Source organism: Peromyscus eremicus, chromosome 15, assembly GCF_949786415.1.
Source record: "Peromyscus eremicus chromosome 15, PerEre_H2_v1, whole genome shotgun sequence".
Classification (NCBI taxonomy): domain Eukaryota; kingdom Metazoa; phylum Chordata; class Mammalia; order Rodentia; family Cricetidae; genus Peromyscus; species Peromyscus eremicus.
The window spans coordinates 34577251-34604656 of record NC_081431.1 but is presented as its reverse complement, the minus strand read 5'-3'; the positions used below and the strand labels follow the sequence as shown (position 1 = coordinate 34604656).

The 27406-nt window shown below is 45.4% G+C and overlaps 1 protein-coding gene across 2 annotated transcripts in view; it reads left to right on the top strand.

The window, feature by feature from the left end:
• The window catches only part of Kiaa0040 (KIAA0040 ortholog), a 32585-nt gene extending 7167 nt beyond the window's left edge, over nucleotides 1-25418 (top strand). Inside the window, exons 1-2 of one of the 2 annotated variants that reach the window (XM_059280696.1) lie at nucleotides 6835-6920; nucleotides 23972-25418. In XM_059280696.1, the coding sequence (XP_059136679.1) occupies nucleotides 24102-24410 (309 nt within the window). In that variant the 5' untranslated portion in view covers nucleotides 6835-6920; nucleotides 23972-24101 and the 3' untranslated portion in view covers nucleotides 24411-25418. Of the gene's footprint in view, nucleotides 1-6834; nucleotides 6921-23971 lie in introns of those variants that run through there. The other variant, XM_059280697.1, reaches the window with a different exon arrangement.
• Nucleotides 25419-27406: the final 1988 nt, after the last annotated feature.

The window sequence follows — 27406 nt, the reverse complement described above, 5'->3', positions numbered from 1 at the left end:
TCTGTAAGCTTAAAGCCAGTCTAATCTACCTAGTGAGTTCCCAGCCCGCCAGAGCTGCATAGTGAGGACCTGTCTTCCCCACTACCCTGTGGACAGTGTGGGGACATGATGTTTAGGACAAGGTTCCTCTGTGTAGCCCTGGATCTCCTAGAACTCACTCTGTAGACCAGGCTGGACTCAGACTCACCTAGATCTACCTGCCTCTGCCTCTGGAGTTACGGCATTAAAGAAATGCGCCATCATACCCTGTGAGCTATAATAACATTAAGTCTTACCCATCTTTCCCAGGATTGGTGAGACTGGGCATGTCACTTTCTCTTGACTACTCATCCTCAGCTCCTCTTGAAAAAGGGAAAATGATAAAACTCTTAGGAAGTCTGGTGGCCTTGCTTCAGATGGCAAAGTCTGTCTCAACATGGCTTGGGTAGCATTTTTTTTTAAATGCATAAGCATTTCTTTCACACCTGTGTGTGTGATACTGCTAAAGGGTGTGGGGGATTTTAAAAACAAAACACAAACCAGACTCAGACTGGGCCTTCAGGGACCTGCCACCCCGGCACCTGCAATCTCCTGGCCCCTCTTCATCTAGAGCTGAGAAAAGCATCTTCCCTAGGGATTGTCTGTCTCTGCTCCTGCAGCCGCCATATCTCCACTCGCTGTCCAGGTCAGGGCGTGCCTTTCGGGAACTTCTGGCACCAGCTTCCTTATTCCCGCTGGGCTAGCTCCCCAGACGGCTAACCAGTTTACTTGGCCATAGCTGCTGCTTTGGGCTACAGCAGAGAGCTCCACTTACTCCAAGGAGGCTTTCCCGCTCCTCCTGGACCCCAGTCTCTTGTCTTTCACCCCATGACCTAGGCTTGCAGAGGCCTGCAGAGATGTGTGTATGGATAGGGTGCTGACGTCAAATGTGAGTATCCTAGCCCCAGTGATGGCAACAAAGTCCTCACAGAGACACACTGAACTCTGGTTTTTGTTTTTGTTTTTTTTTTCCATCTCCCCAAACTCTAAGGGATCAGTCAATACATTCATCAACAATAACACATTTATAAACATCTTACCTGCGCTAGTACCAAACTGGACATGAGATGCCTGGAGGAAAAGGCACTGAAATAAGCCAGTATCGAGCAGGGAAGAGACAAGAGCAGCACCCTGACAAGGAACACAGCTGTCTTTTGTGCACTGTTAGGGAGGTGATGCGGTGGCAAGGAGAATTTCAACTAGCATGTCCCTATGTTATACAAGATTCTAGAAGAAAAATCAAGCTATCAAATCGTATTTATCTCACCCCTACCTGGTGGGAGCTGTACAAGTTGTTCAATCTTTGCTCCAGTTTTACATTCCTCCCTGGGTCTGAAATATGAAAGCCATCTTTCTATGACACACATAGGAGTCATCACTGTGATCCCTTCTGTAGACCCCAGCAGAGATCACAGAACAAATCCTACAGGGAAACAGATGGGCAAAGCTAACATTGAGCATTTAACCCTCACCAGCACTGTTTTAACTACAGTATGTGTATTTAACTATCTGATTGTCACAACAATCCTAAGACAGAAGATCTGTCCTTAGTTTCCTTTTGTAGCTGAAAAACATGGCCGGGGTTGGGTGGGTGTCAATGGGTGTTCCATCTTCAGATAACCAGAGTTGGGGTAGGCAGAACTGACCCCAGCTGTCCTCTCTGAAAGAGAAACTTGGGCCATGTAGGCTCACACACAGGGCACTCTGCTAACTGGAGAGCTGGAAGTGAGGTCACAGAAATCCCCTTCACTAGGCACACCCATCTTACACACACTTCCCATCTCTCAGCTCTCACCCACAGACTGGTCCAGGTATTACCCAAAACCTCATTTGGTTTACACAAACTTATTCTAAATATTGGGCGGTGTTGCTACGCAAAGCTCTCTCTCTCTCTCTCTCTCTCTCTCTCTCTCTCTCTCTCTCTCTCTCTCTCTCTCCCCCCTTCCCTCTGTATCTCCCTCTATGCCCCCCATCTCTCTGTCTCTGTGTGTGTCTGTGAGTGTGAGTGTGAGTGTGTCTGTCTGTCTATCTATCTGTCTGTGTGTCTGTTTATTCCCCCCAGTGGGGGGTATGGGAGTGTGGAAGAGTGTGTGTGCGTGTGTGTGTGTGTGTGTGTGTGTGTGTGTGTGTGTGTGTGTAGAGAAAGAGAATGAGAATCCCTTTGAACCCAACCAGCTCCAGTTGCCCTAGGCCTCATAACAGCTCTGAAATCAAGATTACATCTAATATAAAGATGTGCAAAGAGCTAAAGCATGGTTGGAGTGGGGGATGGGAGGAGACAGGAAAACCACCAGTGGTCACTCAAGCTTTCATACAACAGTCTACGTCCTTGATGAAACACAAAAAATACTTGAAGGTTTTCAGGCCTGGTGTGTCAGCAGTGACTCCTCATCCCTGGACTTTCAAGTCAGAATACCTCATGAAATACGTGCAGAAAGAAAGTTTCCCAATAGTCTCCTCCATAGGCCACGGCCCTGAGGAATCCCTGCCATGTGCCAGGCTGCTCCCTGGAATGCCCTAGCATTTAAAGCAGCTGGAGAAAGGTCCAGGAAGAGGGAGGGTCAGAGGAGGAAGCTGGTTGAGTATTGTCATAGTAACAAGGAGGTTGGAAACCTCCAGATCTGAGCTGGAGCCTGAGTCACTTTAATTGGATTCTTCCTTCGGACCACCTCTCTCCTTTACCAAGCTGCATTCAGGTTCTTTCCCACCGTCCTGCCTTGTCTTACATGCCCACTCAAAGCTCGCCTGCCTGGATCCTTCCAAACATTCCTCCCAGAGATGAACTCAGCCTGCCTTGCTGCTCTGTAACCATTTGTTTGGATTCCCTTTGGGACACATAACTAATCCTGCCTTATGGTGCTCCCCTGTGCTCACCCGGTTCCCCCAAAAGAAACGAATTTCTAAACATAGCCTGTCTTCAGTTCAGTTTTGAATCTTTTACCCAGGGAGCTGGGAGAGTGTTTATTTTTCATTGTGCAGCATTGTGGGGGAACGTCCTAGAAAAGAGAGATGTCCTTCGTGTATACAGTGGGTAGCAAGACGAAGCTGAGGCAAACTGCTGTACTGCAGGGAGCGGAAACGGGAGCTCTTGGTTTTCCCAGCCTCAGTGATGTCAACAACCCAGGCTCAGTGACGGAGAGTAGAAGACAGCAAAGAGAGTCCCTCTGGGAAGAATGGAGCTAACACAGACACTTTTTGTAGTAATAGCAATGGGGTAGTGAGATACTGCACACACACACACATCCTGGACTCAGTTTGTGTGACAGTTGGTGTCACTATGTGACATGTCATCAGTCCAAGAATATATATATGTCAAAAACACGAGCAGGCAGGGCTTTCCAACAACATGGGAGAGCCACTTTTAGGTAACGCCATCTTAAAATTCCATATGGTGTCCCACGAAAAGGCCAGTGTCCGCTGAGGCCAATCACCTTGGCCTGCAGAGTGTGCCTACTCTGGGAATCCCAGAAACATCGGCACCTGAGCAGTGGCCAGGCTAAAAGAGTTCTCCAGATGAGGAATACTGAAATTCCAGTTCGTGCACTTTTTCTAAGTATCTTTTCTTTAACTACTGTATGTGAACCTAGACATACAGAACCTAGACATATAGAACCCAGTGTGCCTGGGCAAGAATGCTGGGTATTCACAGGTAGAAAGTTTTGCCATGGCATCTTTGATAGCTGTGAGACCTTGGACAAGTCATTTAATTTCAATAAGCCTTTTATTCAATAAGCCTTAATTTCAATAACTTTTCTCATCTAGAAAAGATGTCCATTCATTAACTTGGTAAATGTTTCTCAGGAACAAAATAGGTCTCAGATATTGGGGATCCCATGATGAGAGTAGATCCCATGTAGAAAGGAGGGAGGATGGTGGAATATGAAATTACCCTAATGCTGCCATGGGCTGTGGTAAGAATATTGAGACAGTGAAGGGGCACAGAGCCGGGACTCTGACCTTTACCATGACCCAGGAAGTGTTTCCAAGAGGAACAAGGTTTTAACTGAGGTCTAGAAGATGAGTAGACTAAGAAACTCCATGGTGTTGGGAACAATGATGGGGTACACTTAGAGAAGCTTGTGTAGGCCTCCAAAGAGGAGGGGAACCATGGATCTCAGAGTGTGAGAAAGAGAAGGCTTCATAAACTTCCAAAGTGGTTGGGGGCCGCTGCTTGGTGCCCTTGTTATAGCTTTTCAGGAATTAGTATCATAGGGAGGAGTGCATCACATAGGGACACAAAAACTACACCCTGTCTTCCCGGGACGGCACAACAGCCTTGTAACTCTGAACAAATCCTTATTCTTTATCCGCCTGTGAAACAGGGCAAGCGATCCCTCCCTTTTCTGCATCAATGGAAACATGTTTAGAGTCCATTAACAAACCCCTGAGCTGGGTGTACTAGTGCGGGCCTATAATTCTAGCACTAAGGAGGCTGAGGCTAGAGGAGCTCCGGTTCGAGGCCAGCCTGGGCTACATGATGAGACCCTCTCCCCTACCACCCCCAAGTCTAGAAGCTGTAAATGTGAGGTCGGAACAGTACTCAATTCAATCATAAATAAAGCTAGGCCCACTTGGTGTCAGTTCAAAGGTGAGAAGTGAGTGCATAGGCATTCTTGCTCCCACCTCCTTTCCCAAGGGATCAGGAGATCAATAAATAAACGCCTCTTTCTTATTTGTTTGGTGATATTTCATTTCAGATCATAATCAGATTTTTTGTCTCAGGGAGGGAGAAAGTATGCTATTAATTAAGATTTTTAATTGTAATATACATGAATACTCTGCCTACAGACTGCCATTGGCCCCAGGGGTAGTTACTTAAAGCTGGTAATCCTAAATGAAAGGACATTAGGTCTGACCACTGGAACATTGGCATTATCAGGTCTCGGTCCACAACTTCTGGAACCTCTGTGGGGTTCATTGCACTGAACCTGTATCAGGCACTCCGAGTCCCCCCAGTGTCGATTCTCGTACGTCCTCAGAATGCATCCTCTTTGCCAGCTCGTACTCAGACTACGCATGCTCCCCCCCCCCAAGTCTTTCCCATGTAGTCTTAATTCACCCCAAAGACCCCTTTCCCCATTAGCTTGTCCGACCCTCGTGTAGACTAAATTCAAACACAGGCCAGCACAGCCTCGCCTCCTCTTGCCACCCCACCTTAGAGCCCATATTTACCTCTCTAGTCTGATAGAACTCACATCAAGGCACTTGCTGGCTCTTAGTTTAGCATTTGGATACTACTTTGGGGGAACTGAAGATGTAGTCCAATGAGTAGAGTGCCTGCCTAGCATCCATAAAGCCTTAGGTTCGATTCCCCGAAAGGATAAAACCTGGCATGATGGCACACACCTGTAATCCCAGCACTCAGGAAAGTCAAGAATGGGCAATCCCATGTTGGGAGTAGATCCCATGTGGAAAGGAGGAAGGATGATGGAATAAAAAATTACCCTAATGTTGCAATGGGCTGTGGCCAGAATATAGGGACAGTAAGGGCACAGAGCTGGGACTCCAAATCTTTAATATGTCCCAGGACGTTTCCCAAGAGAACAAGGTTTTAAATGAGGCTTAGAAAAATGAATAGATTAAAAAACTAGGTTTTAGAAGGGTGGTGGGGTAGAGGAAGGTCAGAAGTTCAAGGTCATCCTCAGCAAAGTAATAAATTGGAGGCCAGCTTGGGATACAGATCTCGGCCTCAGAACAACAAAACCTACTCTGCGGGGCATTTTCAAATTACAAAGAATTCACACGTATATTACTGTGGGCTTTGGGATTAATGCTGGATGATGAGTGGAGCTATTATTATCTTCACTGCTAGTGATAAGAAACCTGAGGCGTCTGAGGCTGCAGGACTTGACCTGCCCTCTGGCTAAGCAAAACAGGAACTTGCGGTGTTCTAAGGCAACTCCCTTAAGATAAAAACCATGTCACCACTCTTACCCCTCCTGCCCTTTAGCACATACCAATCACATAGTAGATACTTAGCTAACACTTCCTGACATGAAATCCACATGCATCTACAAGGAAATAATTCAAATGGCATATTGCATTGATACAAATATGTATTCACGCTATGAGCCTCTTTAAGTGTAAAGAGTGGTGCTTGTAGTGTTATTTTTATTACAGGGACTCAGTAAACAGTCAAGGGAGACTCCTAAGTATTCTCTAACCCACAGACATCACAGAACAACCAGAGGGTGGCCACTAGCGCAGGTATTCCAGCTGCTCTCAGAGCAGCCCCACCGCCTCTCGGAAATGGATGGAATGTGCATGTCCGAACTTGCTCAACAGGGTGGACGTGCTGTTAGTCCTTGAAAACCCAGAGTGCACGTAAGGACTCAAATTTCCAGCACCTTTAGACATCAAGTAGGCCTCAGCTCCACTACCGTGACAGGAAGAACTTCTCTGGAATTAGGCGGAGTGATGACTACCTTTCCATTCTGGAAGAAACTGGGGAGCTCTCCTATCACTGGAATAAATTTCCCAGGAACTCTAGGCTGTTCTGGCATTGGGCAGAACCAAGGAGTGACTGTTGTTGTTGTTGCTGTTGTTGTTGCTGTTGCTTGTCATGTGCCTTCATCTACCAGATGATACCAATTCTGACTGAATGTACAGTTGCTAGAAGCCTAGGTGTGCATCACATGCACCACCTACTTCACCTGAGGACCCTGTGAGAAGGTCCTCACGTCGTCAGCTGAGAGTGTGTCTGTCTTTAGGGAGTACGAATGTTTCTCCTTAGACACATGGGTGGATGAGAGGAAAGCCAGTCTGTGTCTCTAGTTGTCTTCTGGGAACAGTTTAAACAATACATACACACAAGTTTTTTTGTGTATTCTAGATTATCCTCATGTTGGAGATAAAGAAACGGGCCCAGAGCAACTGAGTGATTGTCCCAAGACACATACTGAGTAAGTCATACCTGCTCGTCATGCCTCTGTCTACGAGTTTGCAGCTCTTCAAATGCCCACAGCCAGATTTTGTAGCTGAGGACAATAAGTGTGTGTGCATGTTTTTACCTCTCTTCTGTCTATCTATACCTGCAATTAATTTTAGTTTATTAATTAGCCATGGTAAAACATTACGGTAAAAATAATAAATAGATTGATCATAATACACTGAAATAGGTTAATATATGTATTATTGGCAATATATACTGCAATTTTACTGTTTTATATACAATTTACTGAAAAGATTTATATATATACATTTTATGTACATGTTACCTAGCTAATCCAGATGAGGTAAATATCTAATTTTGAATTTGAGTCTATTAGGATATATACCTATTTCAGTATATTATAATATATATAAATATATAATACGTATAAATATTGCCAACATCAGTACCCTTGTTATATGAGTCATGGTTGCCAACGTCAGTACCCTTCTTATATGTGTCATTGTTAAGTGAAAATTATTTGAACATAGCACTGCCATACCTTCGTATACAATCTCATAACTCAAGCAGCTACTAAGGGAGTACCAGGTGGGTAGTGTATACAGTGTGGAGACGGTGCAAATGAGTGATTCATGTTCTGAGCTGTGCACACTGGCCAGGATGTCATAACAATCCTCAGAATGGTGCACAGCTTAAGAATTGTAAATTGTGTATTTCTGGAGTTTTCTCAGTAATGTTTTTTGATGGCAGGATATTAGAACTGCAGAAAGTGGAACCTTGGGTGAAGGAGGACTTCTGTAACTGTTTTCCTTTGGAAAAGGCTTTTCAGACATGAGGAGGCACATGTTTGGTATACAGACTAGATCAGGGAAGGGGTGAAGGGAGGGGGTGAAGGGAAGGGGTGAAGGAAAGGGATAAAGGGAGGAGGTAAAGGGAAGGGATGAAGGGAAGGGGTAAAGGGAAGGGGTAAAGGGAGGGAGTGAAGGGAAGGGGTGAAGGGAAGGGATGAAGGTGGTAGAGTTAACAAAGAGACAGCTGCATCCAAGACTAAAGAAATGGCATATATCTGGGAGAAAGAGCGCTAGAACGGTAGAGCGAAAAGATGCTATTTGCCTGGCACTTGGTTGTACTCAGTATCTTAGCTCAATGATATATGTCCTGTGCATCTATCAACTGTTATTTATCCAGATGATGAAAAGGAAAAGGTCTCCATGCACTCTTAGAGATACAGATTTACACCCATGCAGAGGGCAGGTGAGGGTTCATCCCCCACACTGTTCACCCTCTGGGACAAAGGAGGCTGTGACCCAAAGCCTGGTGACTCGGAATCATCACACCATGCTATACATTCCACAAGGGTGAGGTATTATGGAAAGGACGATATTTCTGCTCACTTCCCCGATTTGGCATGGGCATTTTGAACCTTAACCCTGTAAGAAGGTAGTATTTGACTCTTAATTGCCTTGAACTTCTGTTAACATTAAATGAAGGGGGAAATGGAAAGGAAAATAGAACCTATCTGTACTGCTTTCAAGTCGCATAATTGTATATTTTTGCCACACCATTAGTTTCCAGCCTGTAAAGCCTTCCCCCATCACCACTGAGAAAGAGAAATAAATCCGCCGTTCTGTTAGTGCTGCAGGTCGTAGAACTCTAAATATCCTTCTCCGGTATTAAAAAAAAAAAATGTAACTTTTAATTTAAGGTCTATTTTTTAATTGCCACCTGTGTAGGAGCCCTTGAATCACATAAGTAGTTGGTTGTCCTCTTGCAAAAAAAAAAAAAAACCCCTCTCCCTCCTAAAGGATATGAGTTGGAAGACTTAAGCAACAGCGGCTGGAGTCCCCCAGGAGCTGAACTCCCCCTTTATTTACGGAACAGAAATGGTGCCACCCCGCCCCAGCCACTCCTAACTTGCAGATGACCTCAGAGGCCTGAGCCTTCCAAAAATAAAACCTCACCTAGCTGCTTTACCACACCCACAAAAACTGGCTCCAGACTTTCGCCAGACACTTGTAAAGAGTGAAAATGAGAGCTGAGTAACTGTGGTCCTTAACCATACCCATGGCTACAGACTTGGTGAGGACTAAGACCGGGATGTGATCGGATGGGATGTACAGAGTGTGAGTGGTGTCCGTGTGCATTCATGGACCCTCGGCCTTGGAAACCCAGCTCCTGATGGCTGAGATTCATAAGGGACCTGGTGGGGGGGAGTGGTGTGGGTGGGTGGAGCACTGCCCTGGGAAGAAAAGCTCAGGGTTCCGATTCTAGGTTTGATGCGGTCATTTTTGTGTTCTTCCTTAAAATGCCACTCCCTGGCATTTCGATTGTGGTTTTTTCCCCCTCCTCAGTGTTCTTTCACATGTCTTGTCTGTTCTTCATGAGAGAGAGCCAGGGCAGGAAATAATTTCATTTCTCAGACAAAGAAAGGACTCAGAAAGTTTAAATGATGCTGTCCAAGGTCAAAGACATGGAAGGCAACTGACCTGGAACTAGACCTGGTTCCTCTGACCCCTAGCTTAATATTCTTTGCACCTCACCCCTCTCCCAGCATTTTGCACTGAGCCCAGGGATATCTGCATATGTACTAGCTCCTCCGCAATCATTCCTCATCTTTATCATTCCTCGCATTAACCAGAGATGAAGCTCGGTCAGCAAGGAGGTGACTGCTGTTCAGACAGGCTGGCTCTTTGTCCTCATTTCTGCTTTCCCCGTTGCTGGGTAGCTCTCTCTACACAGATGGTGGTAGCACAGAGAATGTGTGATGTGGTCCCTACACCAGGAATTTTGTAATTCAGGCTACAAGCTTTAAACGCCTCCGGGGACCAGGTAGTGAACAGGACTAGATGAAACAGGGATCAGAGAGAACTCTGGCCCTTTTAAAGCTCCACAGACTATGCATTCATGGGATGTTAGTACAGCTCAATATTAGGATTAGCTAAAAACTGAGGATTTTATATAAGTGAAAAGGAAAAGGGATTAGTCATCATCATAATAAAGCATGGGTGTGTTGGGTATAACTCCTGGAATACAAGTGGGCATTGTACCCATCATGAAGGCTCATGCCTTGGAGGCCCATCGCCTTCTGACAGGGTGCTGGGTTGCGCTTCCCTCTTGCCATGTGTAGGCTTGTTAAAATTTGAGCCCCATCAGGAGGTATAGCTCAAGGATAGAGCCTTAGACAGCAGATCAAGAGGTCCCTGGCTCGAATCCAGGCTCCCCCTACTGATGTACAGTTATAGAGAGATGATGCAGTGGTTAAGAGCACTCGCTTCTCTTGCAGAGAACCTAAGTTCAGTTCCTAGCACTTATATCGGGGGGGGGGGGGGGGGGGGGGTTAAAAACACCTGTGACTCCTATTCCAAGGGATCTGATGCCCTCTTCTGGCCTCTATGGGCACTGCATGCATGTAGCACACAAGCAAGTAGATACACATCTACATAAATAAAACTAAATGTTGAAAGTATGAGCCCTTTAAAATCACAATCTAAATATCATCGGGGTATTTCCATAGGATGTGGCACATGTGGAAGTTCTCACCTGCTGTAGGGGATTACTGGGTGAGAAACCATCATCCTAACAGAAAGGTCTTCTGAGAACGGAGATCACATACCAGAGAAGCTACAGCAGAACCTCTGTGTTCCACTGGGATTAGATCAAAACCTCATTTTGCCCTTTGGAAGCTCCACGGCCTTGGACAGAATTTTTTAAATCTCTGATGGCCTCAGTTTCCTCAGTACAGATAAAAAAAAAAAAAAGATTACATTGAGTTGTTTAATTCAACCTTGATATAAAGGCTTGATCACACACACACACACACACACACACACACACACACACACGCACACACACAGAAAGGAGAGATTTGTGCAGTTAGCAAGACCTCAACAAATGGTGGCCTTTGAGTCAACAGATCTGTTCTTGTGGAAGGTGCTAGGACCTTTGCCTGTCTGTGCTCTGGCCTTCTGAAGTATCTAAGTCAGAAGCCAGGACAAATGAAAACAAGTGAGTATTCTAGCTGAAGCTAAGAAGAGAACAGCTGATAGTGATGTACAAAACAAACCCCCTAGAAACTCAATCCTGGGGGGAAGGAGGACTGAGTAGGGACAGAGTCACGAAAGGCAACAAGTTAGCAGAGAGAAAGCGCCAGCTGTAGCTGCCCTCATTTCCTGGGAGCCAGTCAATGCACCCGTTAAAGCAAGTCTGATCAAGCAGGGATCAGAACGAAATGATTTGTTACCAAACAGATATTATAGGATACTATGATGTTTTGCACTCTTCAAGGCAATGTTAAGGCACCCGCCGTGTGAAGGGCAGTACGTGCTTTGCACACGCTCTGACTCCTTTCACCTAGAAATGTGTTCTCTGGTTAGTCAGTCACTCAGAAGACGTCAGTCCACATTCCACCAGGCTCTGTGTCAGACTCAGGGCCAAGTGCTGCAGCACAATACATAAATGCCCCACCCTGCAAGCCAGAGGGAAAAGCTGAGCGCAAAGCATGGGTGTGAATGCTCCCAGACCCTCTACCATGTGGGCAGAAGGGACAAAGTCCTTGGCTACACATTTCTGGCTTATGAGGAGAAAGGTTAGGAGACATCTTCCTTACCGTCTCTGGGAGGTATACCTGAGGAAGTTGCTGACTTGTTGTGGGCTGGAGATGCCGTGCTCACGTGAGCACAGCTGGATGTCTCAAGGAATCAGAGAGCGCCATGCTTGCCAGAGAGTGTTCCTGAGAGCGGACCAAGTGGAATGAGCTGTTCTCGGGGTCTCTGGCAAAGGTGAGAAAAGAGAGGGAAGGAAAAAGGACAGTGAGAAATAAAGACGAATAGAGGAATTGGACTCCAGACCTTCTGTGTTTTTCATAATAGAAAATCAAAGAAAGTCAAAATAAAGCCCATTTTAAACTCTTTCCTTTGTTCCTAAGTCATTTGCTAATTATTTCCCTGGTATCATTTTTAAGAAGAGGCTGTATCTCTGACTCTCCCTGTATGTCCTAGCATGGCTTAATTAATACTTGATTGATTGAGAGACTGACTCATTTGAACCCAAAGTGAAATAGAGCTTTTTAATTTTCTTTTCTGCTGGACCTGAAATAGAGCATATAGTAATTAGGAAGGGCCCCTTGTTATCCAGAAGTCCCGGCTACAATGGGCTCTTTGTAACTGAGCACCGGGAAGGTAGGTGATTATTTAGAAGCTGATAAAGACATACACCACTCCCAACTGCTTTCCTGATAATGGGATTTTCATGGACATTATTTCCCTCTCCAGCGAATTCTGTGGCTGGAGGACCTGACTGGACAGTGCTAGATGGATGGGCAATTATCCTCAAAGTTCAGTTATGATCAGCGCTCCCCTTTTCTACCCTCCATTCTGTTCTCTCTCCCGGTGACCTGAATGATTGATTCATGTCCAGGAGGGCTCTCACTTTCTTTTTCAGAACCCCTGGGTGAACTTCGTTCATTCATAGAGCTCCCTGCCCAAATCTGGACATTCAAAGGGAAAAGCCAGGCCAGAGGCCCTGTTCTCGTGTGGCTTATATTCCAGAGGAGAATGACAGGCTTTAAACATGTATGTCTCCATGAGCAGGAAATCGTGTGGTTAGGGAAGAGAAGAGAAAAGGGGAGAAAGAGAGAGGGGAAGGAGGAGGAAGACAAAGAAGAGGAGGAGGAGGGAGGAAGGAATTAGAATGAATGAAGTATTTCAAAGTGAGTCATACTGCAAAGATGTTAAGACAAGATGGCAGGAGAAGCTCCTCATGGAGGTACCATTGCAGGAAATTTGAAATGCTTCTGTGCTAAGACCTGAGTGTTATAAAGTATTCGTATCAAGTTCTGGGGTTACATGTGCCAAGCAAAGAGATACATTTTTTGAGCAGGTAGAGAAACCCAGGATAGGATACAGTGAATGAAGCAGAAAGGGTTGCTATACAATGTCAGAGACAGAAATGGGGCTGGACAATGGAGACAGGGACCAGATGATGTTGACAGGGCATGTATGATGAAGGCAGGGACCAGGCAATGGAGGCAGGAGGGATAATTTGTGGGATATGGTATAGTATTTATCTTTTATACTTCATTTGATGGGGCATAATGGAGCATAAGCTAGGGACAGGGGCACTGTGGCCCGTTCATGTGGCGAGGACAAACCAGAGCAAGGGAAAAGTAGAGCCAGAAAGACTGGTAAGGAGGCCACTGCATGAACCCAATTAACAGGGGCAATGATCTAGTCTTGGAAGTGCAGAGAAGTGGATGCGTTTGAAAGGCATTTTGGAGTTAGAATCCAGATGATGGGGTCATTCTTCCAATGGGTTTAAATGTTAACAGAATCCCTTTCCGTGTCAAATGTTCGTTATCACCTGTTATGTGATAAGCACAAAGCTAGATCTTCAAGCCGTACAGAGGAGTGAGAATCCCTCAATGAGGAGCCTAGAAAAAGTGAGTATGAAAAATAAGTCAGCAAACACAAGAGTGTTTGAGTTTTACATAACCCTTTGCATTTTCCTGAATTCTTGTAATTTTTCAAAGAAAACACATTTATAATGCATTGAGATCAGGTCTCTGCTAGGTAACTGCCTCTGTGGAAACTCAGAAGAAAAGGCAATCATTTTGTGGGGGTCAGGAGATCTGGGGTCACACCTCAAGGAGAGGCCCGAATGACCAGGAGTCCTCCTGAGGAGTGGATGGAGAGAGGGAGGTGGAAAGACGTGGGGCAGATGAAACACCTCGGAGCATCAAGTGGGGAAGGCTGGGAATGTTCTTGGAAACTTGGTGATGACAGTGGGGTAGAAGATGAGGCTGGGATGGGAGGAGGAACAGATCACAGGAGACTGGTCCTCCATGCTAAGTAGTTGTGATTTCCATGTCACCAAGGGTTAAGCAGTGGGTACAAGTCACATTTAGAGTTTAGAGAGATTTAAGGAAGAAAAAAAACTAGAGACCAGTTTGAGCACTTGGATGAATACGGCAGAATTGGGTTTGAAGAGAGCACACGTCTACATCTCAAGACCCTTCCCTTAACATTCCTTTTCCCACCCACAGGGCTTGAGCCCACTTGCTAAGACCTGCTCCGAAAATGCTCATCTTTATCACATGTGCTACCACCCTCATTCCCGGGCATCCCTGTTCCTTCTCCCCAAAGAGCCCCACCTTTTCTGCTCCTGCCTTGGGGGGGGGGTCTTTGTCCATGTCTCTGTGCATAAGTGGATCTTTGTCATCCCCCCCCCCACCAAGTCACCTCTGCAGAGACCTCTGTAATTATTTTCTTTATAGAAATGAGAACACATTTGGATTTATTTCCCTGTTCACTTGTCTACTGTCTTCTCCCTGTAGAGAATACGTTGCTTGGCCACATCTCTCTCGTTCATGAGGCTATCAGCAGTGCCTAGGATGCAAATTACCATGTACAAGCAGCTCATTAAGTATTCCGGAAGAAGGGAAAAGGGAGAGGAAGAGGCGATAAAGGATAGTGTCACATGGAGGTGACAAACCAGACGAGTACCACTCCACACAGTCAGGTGAGGTCTATGAGAAGAGGAAGAAGAGATGCATTTCTGCCTCTAAGTGATGTCCATTCACAGTTCTGGAATCAATGGTTAGGAAAACAACAGTGAGTGAGATGTTTAGAAAGAGCCTCCATGTTCCAGGAAAACTAGAGAGAGGGGAGAGAGTCTCTTTTAGAGGCTTGCATATCAAAATTATTACATCAGAAGCATGCTGAAATTATAAAAGGCAAACAAAATCATCATTAGCTGGGGAGCTGAGGGATGTTTATTTTAGCCAGCGAGTCTTTTTGCTTGAGGTCAAATCATCATATTTACTGCCTAGCTAGATTAGGAGACACTACCAACTGGCACAGTTATTTCTAACAACAGCCTACTACTGTATTCAGCTCTATTTTACCAGTGAGAAAATTGAGCCCCCGAGAGAGAGAGGATGACCTGCCATGTGGCACACTTAGTGAGTGGAAGAGCCAGAATTCAGACCAGGATATCTGGTCTCAAAACTTCCAGTCACTGAGGTGATCTATTCTTGGGTCAAAGTTGCTCTCAAGGAGCCGTGTAGAACTCAGCACACATGTTGTAAGCAGTATCAATGTGAGCTGTTCATCAGCTGTATTGGTTGGGATGGGCTAACGGCAGGGGTGGGGGGAGGAGATGGGGAGGGGGCACTCAGTGGCTTCCCATAGCAGTTAAATTCTACCCTATGCTCATTCAGAGACATCTTCATCTCCGCTGTCCCCGGCTCATGCTGTCCTTCCCTGGCCATATGAGTAAGCAGAACAAGGAGGGGACCTTGGCCAGCATCATTCCCACAGTCCCTGGAGATATAAAGGGGCTGCAAGGTCTTCTGGCCCGCATCCAGAATGGCAGCATGTAGGTGCATTTTTACAAGACACCACCTAGGTGCCCATTTCTAAGGATTTCTTTGGAGAAAGCCTGGCAAGGTGAGCTGAGAAGAGGGAGATACTGATTCTGGTTCTGGCTGTGCCAGTTGTTAATGGCTGACCTCTAGCAATGGACTCCAGACTTCTTACTAACGATCTAAAGGAGTCTCACCCAGTGGCCCATCTCAAGGCTCTTCTAATCCAGGAAGTGCATTATAATAAAGTAACCTTTGATCATTTTTAAGAACTCTAGGTTATCATAATCATTTCAATACTGATGATCTATTTGTATTTTTGTTCAAATTGTAACCATAATTGCAACATTGATTCTGGAGGAAAATACTATCTATTTTCTTTCAACAATCAATTTCTAGTCATATATCATATATGTATGCTTTAGGGCAAGAACAAGCCTCCAACTTTTATTAGAACTAGTTCATTACATTAGAGAAATATGTTTATTTTTATAATGTCTAGCTCTGGGTTTCAGTAACAAAAGCAATGTTCTGCATGCAGATTATTTGCCACGATCCAACAGGTTTTGTTTCACACAGTTCTTCCCTGCATTAGAGGGGACCTAAATGTTTCAGGTTAGCAGGGTAAAAGCTGTCACTAAAATACAACTCAGGTCAGCAAAGTCAATACCACTGGCTAAGGCTCCACTCTGTGCCCTCACAGCCAGAGAGGCTTGCTTTGTGAACTGTATGCTATCATAACCACAGGGACTTTGTAAGGTGAGTGGTTTGAGAACTGGGGTGAGGTTTGGATAGGCAAGGCTGGATAAGGTATTAGAGATGGTGGGGGTCAGGAACTGCTCAGTGGGATTCTTCTTCCTTCTTTGTGAATAAAAGAAAATGTAGATTTACATATTTACACACACACACACACACACACACACACACACACACACACACACACACATCCATTCAGACTCCTCATAGGAGACCAGAGCTAGAAGGAAAGTAGAGCCCAGGAACACTTCCTCGTGTCCCGCAAGTTCCCCACCTCACATCTAGAGAACATCTGAGCTAAGCCTTGTGTCCCACCATCTCCACCACTACCATCCCCTGTCCTGATGCCACTCTCTCCAAACAACTGGAATGGCCTCCCCACCTCTGCCTCTCCAGTCTGTTTTCTCACACCTGCACAACAGCTTTTTTATGGAGTAGACAATCATTATAATTCTGCTCTGCCTAAAACCCAAGGCTCTCACAGCATGCACCAGCCTGAGCACAGCCTTGGACACAACTCTGCAGTGACTTTTGCCTCTGAGATTCAATTCTCCCTCCCTGAGGAATGAATCACACCTGTATACTCACTCCCACAAAACGAACAATCAACCAAACAAAACAAATCCTGCTCTTTGCAACAGGGGGAGAACATTACTGAAAACCACAACCAATCAGAATGCAGAGTTCCAACGGTCACATCTACAACTCCCACATCTAACGCTCAGGGACCATTTGGAAGAGGGGACAGGAAGGCGGTAAGAGCCAGAGGATTGGGGAGTTTGTTGTGAGACTGTGTCTTTACAAATGTCAGAAGCTGTACACATAAAGTCTCACCAACATGACTGCCTAAAAATGAGCTGAATAAGGAAAACAATAATAGACATACTAAAGTGGATGGAGAAAGCCCATGAGGCCTCAACCCTACATAAAGAGCTACAAACAACTAAGAAATTCTAAGGGCAGGAGAAATAGTCTTCCCCAAAAAAGAGCACACCAATTGGCTATCCAATACCAAATGGTCAACCCTGAAAACGTACATACAGACAACGTTCAGCAGGGTTCTCAACCTGTAGGTCGTGACCCTTTGGGTCAAACAACCCTTTCATGGGGTCACCTAAGACCATTGGAAAACACAGATATTTACACTGTGAATTGTAACAGTAGCAAAATCACAATTATGAACTAGCAACAAAAATAATTTTATGGTTGGGAGTCACCAACCTGAGGAACTGTATTAAAGTGTCGCAGCATTAGAAAGGTTAAGATCCACTGTTCTACAGACTGAGCAGGTTGTATTTATCTATTATATATTTGTGTATTATGTAAAAATCAATGAAAAATGAATTTGAAAGAGAGCAGGGAGGACGTGGGAGGGTTTGGAGGGAAGAAAGGGAAGGGGGCAATGATGTAATTATAATTTCAAAAATGTACAAAAAGAAGACCCTAACCCTTCCAAGTGAAAGGGGCTTCATGAAGGGCTGCCTGCTTGCGGCCAGCCTGCAGGTCTATGGCTTTAATTCTAGGCATCCAGAGGCGGGGAAGAATGGTCGTCTGAGGGAAACCTGCTGGCGTTCAGAGGACTGTGGAGCTCATAGGTGAGGCTGAAGGAGAATGACTGGCATTTGCTGGCCTAAGCCTTGCCACCAGGCTTTAGTCAGTTCCCCTGCAGTCTCAAACTGACAATTACCGAAGGACACTGGTATGTTCATCTTATCAGGAGCGGATGTTTTCTGGAGAAAGAGAAATCCTTTGTTTAAGAGGACACAGCATCCTTTGGACTCCCTTATCAGGAGCCTTCCAGATCCTGACAGCCCATTCACGTCAACTTTCCTGTCCAGTGTTTATCATCCCACCTGAGGCTGTGAGGTCATTAACTCTTCTGTTAGGGATTATGCTAGTTTAGTAAAGTAGCAGTTGTGGGTTCTCCAAGAGACATGACTTTACCAGCCTTGAGTAGTTAGCTAGGTTTCCAGTACCAGGCATGGTTTCCCTCTTATTGAGTGGGTCTTAAGTCCAATTAGGAAACTATTGGTTACCACCAAGCTATGTGTGCCACTACTACACTCGATCATCGTGCGGTTCATAGGTGGCGTAGCTGGGTAAGGCAGTTGGTTGGGATGCCTCCCTCCTTTGGAAACTTCTTCTGGTGCTGTGGTGCATAGGGAAAAATGCTCAGCTTTTAAGAAAAACTAAATCATGAACTTTACAGGAAATGGATGGAACTAGAAAAGATCATATTGAGTGGGGTAACCCAGACACAGACAGACAAATGCCACGTGTTCTCTCTCATCTGAGGCCCCTGGCTCCAAATCTTCAGATGTGAGTACATAGCCCAGAGTAACTGCAGAAACCAGGAAAGTTAAAAGGGACCATTTCTGGGTGGGAGTGTGGGAGCAATAAAGAGGGTGTTATTAAGGTACAAATAATCTGATGGTGAAAAAAATGAGAAAAATGGAGGGAGCACTAGTTAGGAAAGAGGAGGGAGATAAATATAGAAGGAAGATAACGTAACAGTAACAATGTCTGAAAAAGTCATAAGGAATCATGCTAGTAACAATCTACCAAAAAACAAAACAAAAATAAAAAACCTGTAATACACATGGCTGTATATAAATATGCATATATAGTTTAATAAAATTTTCCCATCTGGATTGACAATGTTCCCTCCAAGAGCCGAAGACCACCTAACAAAACCCAAATACCAGGTGTTAGAAGCCCTCTTTGAGTTGTGAGCCAAGGCGGTCCAAGAGATTTACAACACATACAGCCCATTGCTGTTGTCCTTGGTTACTTCCCAGAGGTGGAAGGTAAGTCCCTATTGCTGAGGACTTCAGACATGGGGTCCAGAGGTCCCTGAGCTGGAACTGAACTCAAAGCTTCCTCCATGAGAACCAGCTTTTGGGGTAGGCCTCTTTAACAATGAGGACCGGGCTTGGAGGTAATGGGAAGCCAGAGCTCAAAGCTGGAATTTCACCAATACTGCAGTTTTATGGATCACGTCTGTATATTTTACAGTTCACAAAACGTATGAAATAGGCTGGGCTGTGTGGATCCTCACAGCATTAGAGAAATGCTTATTAGCTTCATTTTATAGTTGAGGTTCACTAACTTGCCATGGTCATACGGGTTAATCTGAGCCTCAAACCCAGATCTTCTGACTCTAGTACCACTTTCCCCTCCGTCACCTCCTATTCAGGCAGAAAGAAGCTTGTGAGGAAACAACAATGAATGAATGACTCCTTCCCTGGCTAGACACTACAGAGGAGTGTAGAGATTAATAATATTTTGTTTCTAGGAAACTGAAGGAAACTTCCCCAATTCTCTCCCTCTTTCAAGCCCACCCCCACAAGCACACACATGAAGATTGATTGGCATCCATTGTTCACGTTACAAGAATGGATGAATGACTTTTTTATGTCAGTGATACTTGAAAGTAACAAAATGATAGGCTCTTCCAGAGTACATTTGGCTCAATGTGTGACTTCTTTTGCATACTGTCCCATGGAAGCCCTAACTTTTCATTCATCCCACTGAGGAGATATTTGATTGTTTCCTGAAAATGCTAATAGCACAAAGCTCATAAATACTAATGAAATGTTATAGATTAGCAGTGCTCAGCAAGTAACCTGGGGAGCCTAGACAAGAATTCTTAGATTAAAAAATATAAAGAATACCTTTTAATCCAATTTTCCCCAGACTAGGTTCCCAAATGTTAATGAGTACTCTCTCTGCCTGTGTGGAGAGCTGACTCTCACAAGTACCTTTAAGAATGCAGAAGTGAATTATTGACTTAGCTTTAGTTGAAAAGAAATCTATTTATTCAAAGGCTATTTTAGGTGCCACGGGATGGACGTGTTTAAGACAAAGGTGGAGGATAGGAGAGTCTGGGACGTTGAGATAAACACATAATCCAAATGCATGCTTCTATTTCAGCCAACTAAGCAATCTAAGTTGGAATTTGCTTATTATATTTGTCTTTTATGTCACAATCCTTCAATAATAATAATTGCCCTGGGCTCTAAAAGCTGGTGTCAGAAACCATAACTTTGTCATTCATTGCTGAATCTACTATGCCCAGCACAGACTCTGGCACAAATCAAATGTCCAATAAATGTTTGTGAAATGGATAAAGGGCTCTCTTACAATATTTTACAGAGCTTTTCAGATCTGTGATCTTTTCCTAAAGGTCAGCTCGGATTGCAGTGACTGCTACAAAGTTCCACATGAGACCAGTTCTCTACCCCAGCCATGGCTCACCCTTCTCCCTCCTCTTCCGGTCTCCTCCTCTCCTATGCTGAGCTTCAGACTCATTGGACAGCAGTTTGTTCTTCCGTTCATGTTCTAGACATTGCTCTCTGCCTGAGATGTTTAAATATTCTTTGTGCCCAAAGTTCTCGATTAAAATCTTATTTATCTTTGAGAGAATCTGTACATGGCTGGAGACTGCCCTACTACTACTAATACTCCATGGTTCGGGACCCTTCTTCTTGCTGATCCCCTGCTCTTTGCAGAGTCCAGCACCACCCGATGCAGAACAGGTTATGAGGAAGTGTGGTCTTGGTGTCACAGATTCTATGCAAGGAGCCCTTGGTCTCAGGATGGCTATATGTGGGATCAAGTGAGAGGAGACCAGCTGAATCCTCCCACAACAGAACAGAACACTTGCTCTAAGTCAGTGGTTCTCAACCTGTGGGTTGAGACCCCTTGGGAGTCCTATATCTGATATCAGATGTTAGATTACAATTTATAACCATAGCAAATTACAGTTATGACGTATCAACAAAATAATTTTATGGTTGAGGGGGTTGCCACAACATGAGGAACTGTATTAGAGGGTCTCAGCATTAGGAAGGTTGAGAACCACTGCTCTAGGTGAACCAAAAAATACTGGGTATACAAGACCGAGGCAAAGCAAAGGGCCATGGGAAAAATATAATGGAAATTAAGAGGAGGAGAAATCCTTATGTGTGTGAATGGCAGGAGTGGGTGTGTGTGTGGAGTTATGGCTTCTGTGGGGAGGGCAGAGGGGGGCTGTGGCATTATGGGTTATGTGTGTGAGGGGTTTGTGGGGGGGCACTGGGAGTGCTGTGGAGTTGTGGCTTTTGTGTGTGTGTGTGTGTGTGTGTGTGTGTGTGTGTGTGTGTGTGTTTGTGTCAGGAGGGGGAGGACTGTGGAGTTAGGTATGTGTAAGTGTCTGGGGGCTATGGAGTTATGGCTTGTCTGTGTGGCTAAGGAGTATCTATGGAGTTATGGCTTATGTGTTTGCGGCTGGGGGGGCGGGCCTGTGGAGTTCTGGCGTGTGTGTGTGTGTGTGTGTGTGTGTGTGTGTGTGTGTGTGTGTGTGTGGCTGGGGGGGCACCTACGGAATTACGGCTGCATCTGTGGTTGCTTTTCTCTCCAGGGAGCCTGGAATCTTGGAATGAAATGGTGTATTGGCAGACCCACATCATGGGGTGTCTCCAGCCCTCCCAGTAGCTTAGGCAATGCCTCCAGTGAGAGGACATGGCTTTCTAGAGTACTTTTTACTTGGTTGCATATTGAATTTTAGTTTGGGCTTACACTTTCTGTAAACCTGCACTTAGGAAGGAATTGGGTTTTGTTCTGGGTCTCTTAGTGCTTTGGGGAAGTGTCTCACACAGAGAAATCAATCTCTTTGCAGACAGTAGAATGGGATAAATGCTTAAGTCAGTCTGAGGAATAGCCAAGGAGTCTAAGATTCTACAAATCCTGGGCTACTTGCCAAAAATGGGTTAATTCCATACAAAGAACTAGGAGGCCCAGAGCAATGCCTGTGAATAGTTCACTCTTTGGCGATCTGGAGCCAAACTTCCCAGAATGAGTAAGTCCAGCTCTGCCACTCATGTATCTTGTGACTTGTGCCTCCATCTCTAGCTGAAGGATGGAAAATGATCACATCTGCTGCATAAGGTAATAATGAGTCAGTGAGTATGAAGTGAATTAATGGGTAGAATGTGCCTAGAACAATGCCTGGCACATAATAAGTTCTTTGAAAACATAGGCTAAAATCATTTTTGTGTTTTTATAGCATTACTTCAGTTCCTGTGGGCCACGGGGTACAGTAATAGGTGCCAATCTGTGCCACTGCAAGAACTGTGCAAATAATACCACTTGGGTTGAGGCCAAAGGTCAGCAGACCAGGCCAAGTGGAGCTGAGATGGGCATATGGCCCCTGAGTATATGGGACAATTATAAAGCATGTTATCCAAGGAATTAAACTTCCTCTAGGACAACCTCCAGGGCACCTTGTAACCTACCACTGTGTGTGGAGCACATCTTTAGCCTCCAGGCAGCAGAACTAAACCTGAACTAACCTGGAATTTGGAGCTCAGGATACACACAGGCCTCCTGGTACACCTGTCCACAGTCACAGCACTATCCTATTCCTCACTTAAAAGACAGCATGCCCCAACCACTCAGGAGTCTATGGCTGATGATTATAAGTTTAAGCCTATAGTGGCTGACATGTGGAAACCCTGTTGGTCAGCAAAGTGCCAGGTAAAATGCTGTATAATTCACATCTGCTTGTCAGCATCCTTGAGAGGATGCTGGATTCATTATCAAAACTCTGGACATTCCCTACAACTCCATGTAGCCTCAGACATCTTCTTCGCCACTTCAGACCTCACTCACATCTGTCGTCCTTAAGTGAAAGAACTAGCCGAAGTTTCCAGCCTGAAAGTCAGTTACTGTTGATATTCAAGTCCAGGGTAATGTGTTATACAGCAAGGGGTCTCCTCAATTTCTCTGAATCATGTCTGTTCCCAAAGTTACCTCTGAACACAGGAACCTGTGGATTCCAGAATCCACGGGACCCTCTGAGAGTCTACACCTGAGAGCTGCTCCCTAAGATATGTGTGGCGATGTAGAGGCGTGAAGAAAGGGAATCTACTTGTTCAAGAATAGGAGGATGGTCCCTGTCTCTTAAGTTTGGGACAGGGGCCCCATGCCTGTTCCCAAGCATCAGTTCCAGGGGGCTGTTAGGCTTCTCTCTGTGAGGAAAAAAGGAACAGGTAGGGAGGAGATTGAGAAGTTTTGCTTGCAAGTAGCAAGTGGGGTGAGAAAGAAGGAGAGGGTAGAAAGCAGAGAAGACCAAATATAGAAGTGCGGTGTAAAGAGAAGGGGAGACAGGGAGTACAAAGCAGAGAGGACCAGATACAGGAGTGTGGTGTAAAGAGAAAGGGAGACAGGGAGTAGAAAGCAGAGAGGACCAGATACAGGAGTGTGGTGTAAAGAGAAGGGGAGACAGGGAGTAGAAAGCAGAGAGGACCAGATACAGGAGTGTGGTGTAAAGAGAAGGGGAGACAGGGAGTAGAAAGCAGAGAGGACCAGATATAGAAGTGCGGTGTAAGGAGAAGAGGAGACAGGGAGTGGAGAATAGAGCAAGCACCCAGGGTGGCAAGGATGTGGCAAGATGAGGATCGATGACCTCTTAGCCAGGTAGAGGAAATCTCATCGTGTGTTTAAGCTTTAGGGAGCATCTAAAATGATAAGCTGTGTTCCTAGGGAGTTACACACAAAGCTATCATATGGGAAATACACATTCATCACCTGCCAGGTGAACAACAGTTGAGAAAAGATTGAGGCTTGTCACTTTAGAGGGTATAGGGTGAGAATTAACCAGAAAACACATGGTATACACACTGATTAATTTATCCAACAACTACTGAGCACCTAGTGTGTACCAGGTCTGATGTAATATTAATTCTTTTATCCTAAGCCCAAAAGCATGTGTGTACATTATGAGAACGGGTTAATGGTTATTGACTCATTACATGCACTTTGTTTATTGAGTCTTAATACAATTTCAATAAACTCTGCAAACTGTTAATTCCTTCTCCTTTCTAAGCATTAAAGCCACTGACACTGTGAAAATGGTGGACCATTCCTCTGCACTTCCCTTGAATTGTCTGTTTTACTCTCTCCAGGTGCTCCTGGTGACATGCCCAAACCCAAAGCCAAAAGAGGAATCAATTACAAGTGGCCAGCACTGCATTCTGTGGAGTCCGGGGCTTGTTAGGTAGTTGGGATCCTCTGGCCCCACACTAGCCCAGCACCATGGAGAGAAACAGTTCCCTCTTCAACTCTATCTGGGAAACCATCCGGACCAGACACGAAAGGGGCGTCTTCAACACCGTCTGCCTGGCTGTCCTCCTGGGGCTGCCCTTAGTGGTAGTTCTTACGCTCCTCTTCATCTGCTGCCATTGCTGCTGCAGCCGGCCACCCAAGAGCGGCCAGCAGCCAGACCCAAACAAGAAGAAGAAAAAGAAGAAGAAGAAGAAGAAGAAAAAGAAGGACGAAGACCTCTGGATCTCTGCTCAGCCCAAGCTCCTCCAGATGGAGAAGCGGCCATCACTGCCTATCTAGGGATGGGAAGCTCAGTGTCCTCCCCTCTGAGCCCAGCCTCCTTCCAACCACAGAGACTCAGGAGGAGCCTTAACAGTGATGCACTCATGCCTACAGATTACTTCAACCAAGGAACAAATGTCAGACTGAGCATCCCATTGGATAGGAGCGTGTGGACAATTCTTACACTGTCTTGGCAGCTACGTGTCCAATAACAGTGCTCTGTGTTGTAGTCCCAAGCATGTATTACACTGTCTCTGATATACTCCATCACAAAAGCACAGAAAACATGTATACATGCACTTTAGATGGAGTCCGAGTAGATGCACATGGCCATTGTATGTATGTATATTTGGACAACAGGTACATGGAACAGTATATTCTGTTTATCATGTGGCCATTTAATATGTACTTTGCACAAATGTACATACTTGCAGAAAGGTCTTATGGGAAGATATGTCCAGATTTAGGCACATATGCACAATTAAATAGCCATGCAAGGCTCTATGCACTGTCTATATGCCATTCAGGTTGGAGATGGGTGCTTTCCTCTTCCTATACCTACATAGTATTTTACCGGGAATACATTTGGACATTCCAGGAACCTGTTACAGTCTTACACTCCAGTGTATATTGATACAGACATAGATAGTGGTTCCTATATGCTTCTGAACTTCTACCTGTACCTAAAAATTTGAAGTATGGTTCCAAATCCATTCAAAGCTCTTTGCTTGCAACTCACGACAAGGTCCTCCTTACCACTGGCAGGTGTTTAATGTGGTCCAAGACCTCTCGGGGACATTACCCCATAACTACTCAGCAAGGGGCCCTCTTCTAAGCAGCAATGAATGGCTCTTGGCAGTAACTACTAGAAAGCTATGGAAACTCGTGTGATCTCTTCCATGGGCTGCAGTTACGTGCCCACGCAAAGTGGACACAGACAGAAAGGGTAAGGAGATGCCCCACATAAGCTAGCTATGTTCTGTGTGGAGGAAGGTTTTTCCGAAAGGAAAGATGTGAGGTTATCACACATCCGGTCTCAAAGGCAGCACACACCCGGAAAGCAATCCCCTGCACTTGTAGCAGTGCATGGTGTGTTGGAGGTGGGATATAGAAGCCATGGTTTAAATGAATGATTAAACTGTAAAGGTGTTCGTTGTTATTTATGCTGATGCTCAGGCAAGTATCTTGTACACAGTAGGTACTCATAACTGTGGATGGATGTACAATGATGTTAGGAATAAACTTGTAATACCTCATGGTTCCCCCCCCCCAAGTGACCTGTTCTTTTAAGATACCCCCAGTAACTGCTACAAAAGATGAGACTAGGTACGCAGACCAGGGTTTATTGCCATATGTGCCCTGTGGTACCTGAGGACATGCCCATAAGATCTGTTCTGAGTCAGGGAGAGCCGTTCCTCTCCAGGCTACAGCTAAGAGAATGAACTGCTTGGTGTTTTGATTATACTGTCACCATGTTATGAAGGCAGAGAATTCCCAACTTGGAAGTGGATTGTACCCTAACAGCTCATTTGTACATCTACTGGGGAGCTCTTTAAATATTTCCCCCATGGAGACCATTATAGAAAGTGGCAAATCACCGCCTAATTAATGGCATAGCCAAATTATGACATTACAGTAGCGAGAACAATCCCTGAATGTGATGAGACTGGATGGAAACTGAGGTCTGCTTGCTCACGTGGGCTACCTGGTGCTCAAGATTCTACTCCACGCCGTCAGAGGGTGGCAGTCTAGTGGTGGCTCTTACACCTGGGTCTTCTAACAGACAGAGCAGTTATATTCGCTCTGCCATCCTACAAAACCCTGGATCACTAGGCAAACAGGCCTTCCATCCACAGGCCTCTGACCAGAGCAGCACTCCCTGATTCTTTGCCCCTTGGTCACATGGGGAGCTTGCTGTGGTGCCCCTGACTGGCCTTCACAGGTCACAGGATGGCCAGGCTTCTACCCATGTCACACGCCCTTCCCAGCCAATTGCTACCCACCAGATGCCCTTCCCACCTCTAGCTCTCAGTCCCCCTAAGACAAAAGACTCGGGGTAGAGGTGGAACCAGACAACAGAGACGGGATGTCAGATAACAGTCCGCAAGAATGGATCACCAGGATCAGAGACCACACAAGTAACATGGTTTCCGTGACAACTGGCTGCCAGTTTGAATTAAGACAGCAGTCAATTGTCACTGACGCCATAACAAGGCCTCTGACTCCAGGCACAGTGTATCTACAGTGTTCTAATCGAATGGACTTGAGCCAGTTCCTGTCACGAAACACCCAGAAAGTCAATTCTCAGTTGCTTCCATTCCCTGGAATCCAGGAGTCCCAAGCCCGATTGGATCACTGCTTCCTGACCCCTTCCTGTCATAACCTCTCTGACAGCCTTTCTAGAACACTAGGATGGGGCAGGGCCCGTGGTATGATAGGCCCTCACATGGATGTGGGGAGCAGCAGCCCAAAGCAGACCTTGGTGTCCTGTATCCCTGCTTCAGTCTTTTCTGTTTTTCTCTTACTGCTTCCTCTCCCTGCATGCCAGTTCAATCCTTCACTACGCTCCACTTCCTCCCCCTCACAGTCTATCCCAGAGATACAGCCAAGGGGTGGGGGCAGGGTGCTCAGGGTAAATTAATGGAGAACATAAAAGGCTTGGGGGGGGGGGGCTGGAGGGATGGTTCAGTAGTCAAGAGGACCCACTGCTCTTGTAGAAGATCCGGGTGCCAGGCGCACACGTGGTGCACATGTATACATGCAGGCAAAACACTCATACACATAAAACAAATCTCCTAAAATTTTTCATAAAGAAGAGGTCTTCTAAACTGGTACAGGCTTGGGGAGGGGGGTCCCCCCATCCTGGACTTCTGGTTTACCTTGATCACACTCAGCTACAGTCAGAGAGGTTCAATGGATTCTTTTGTTCAATGGATTCTCTTGAGTTCCTGGGAGGAGGAAAAAGAACAGGAAAATGTAAAGAAAGGGCAGTCACTTTTTGAGAAGAACATATA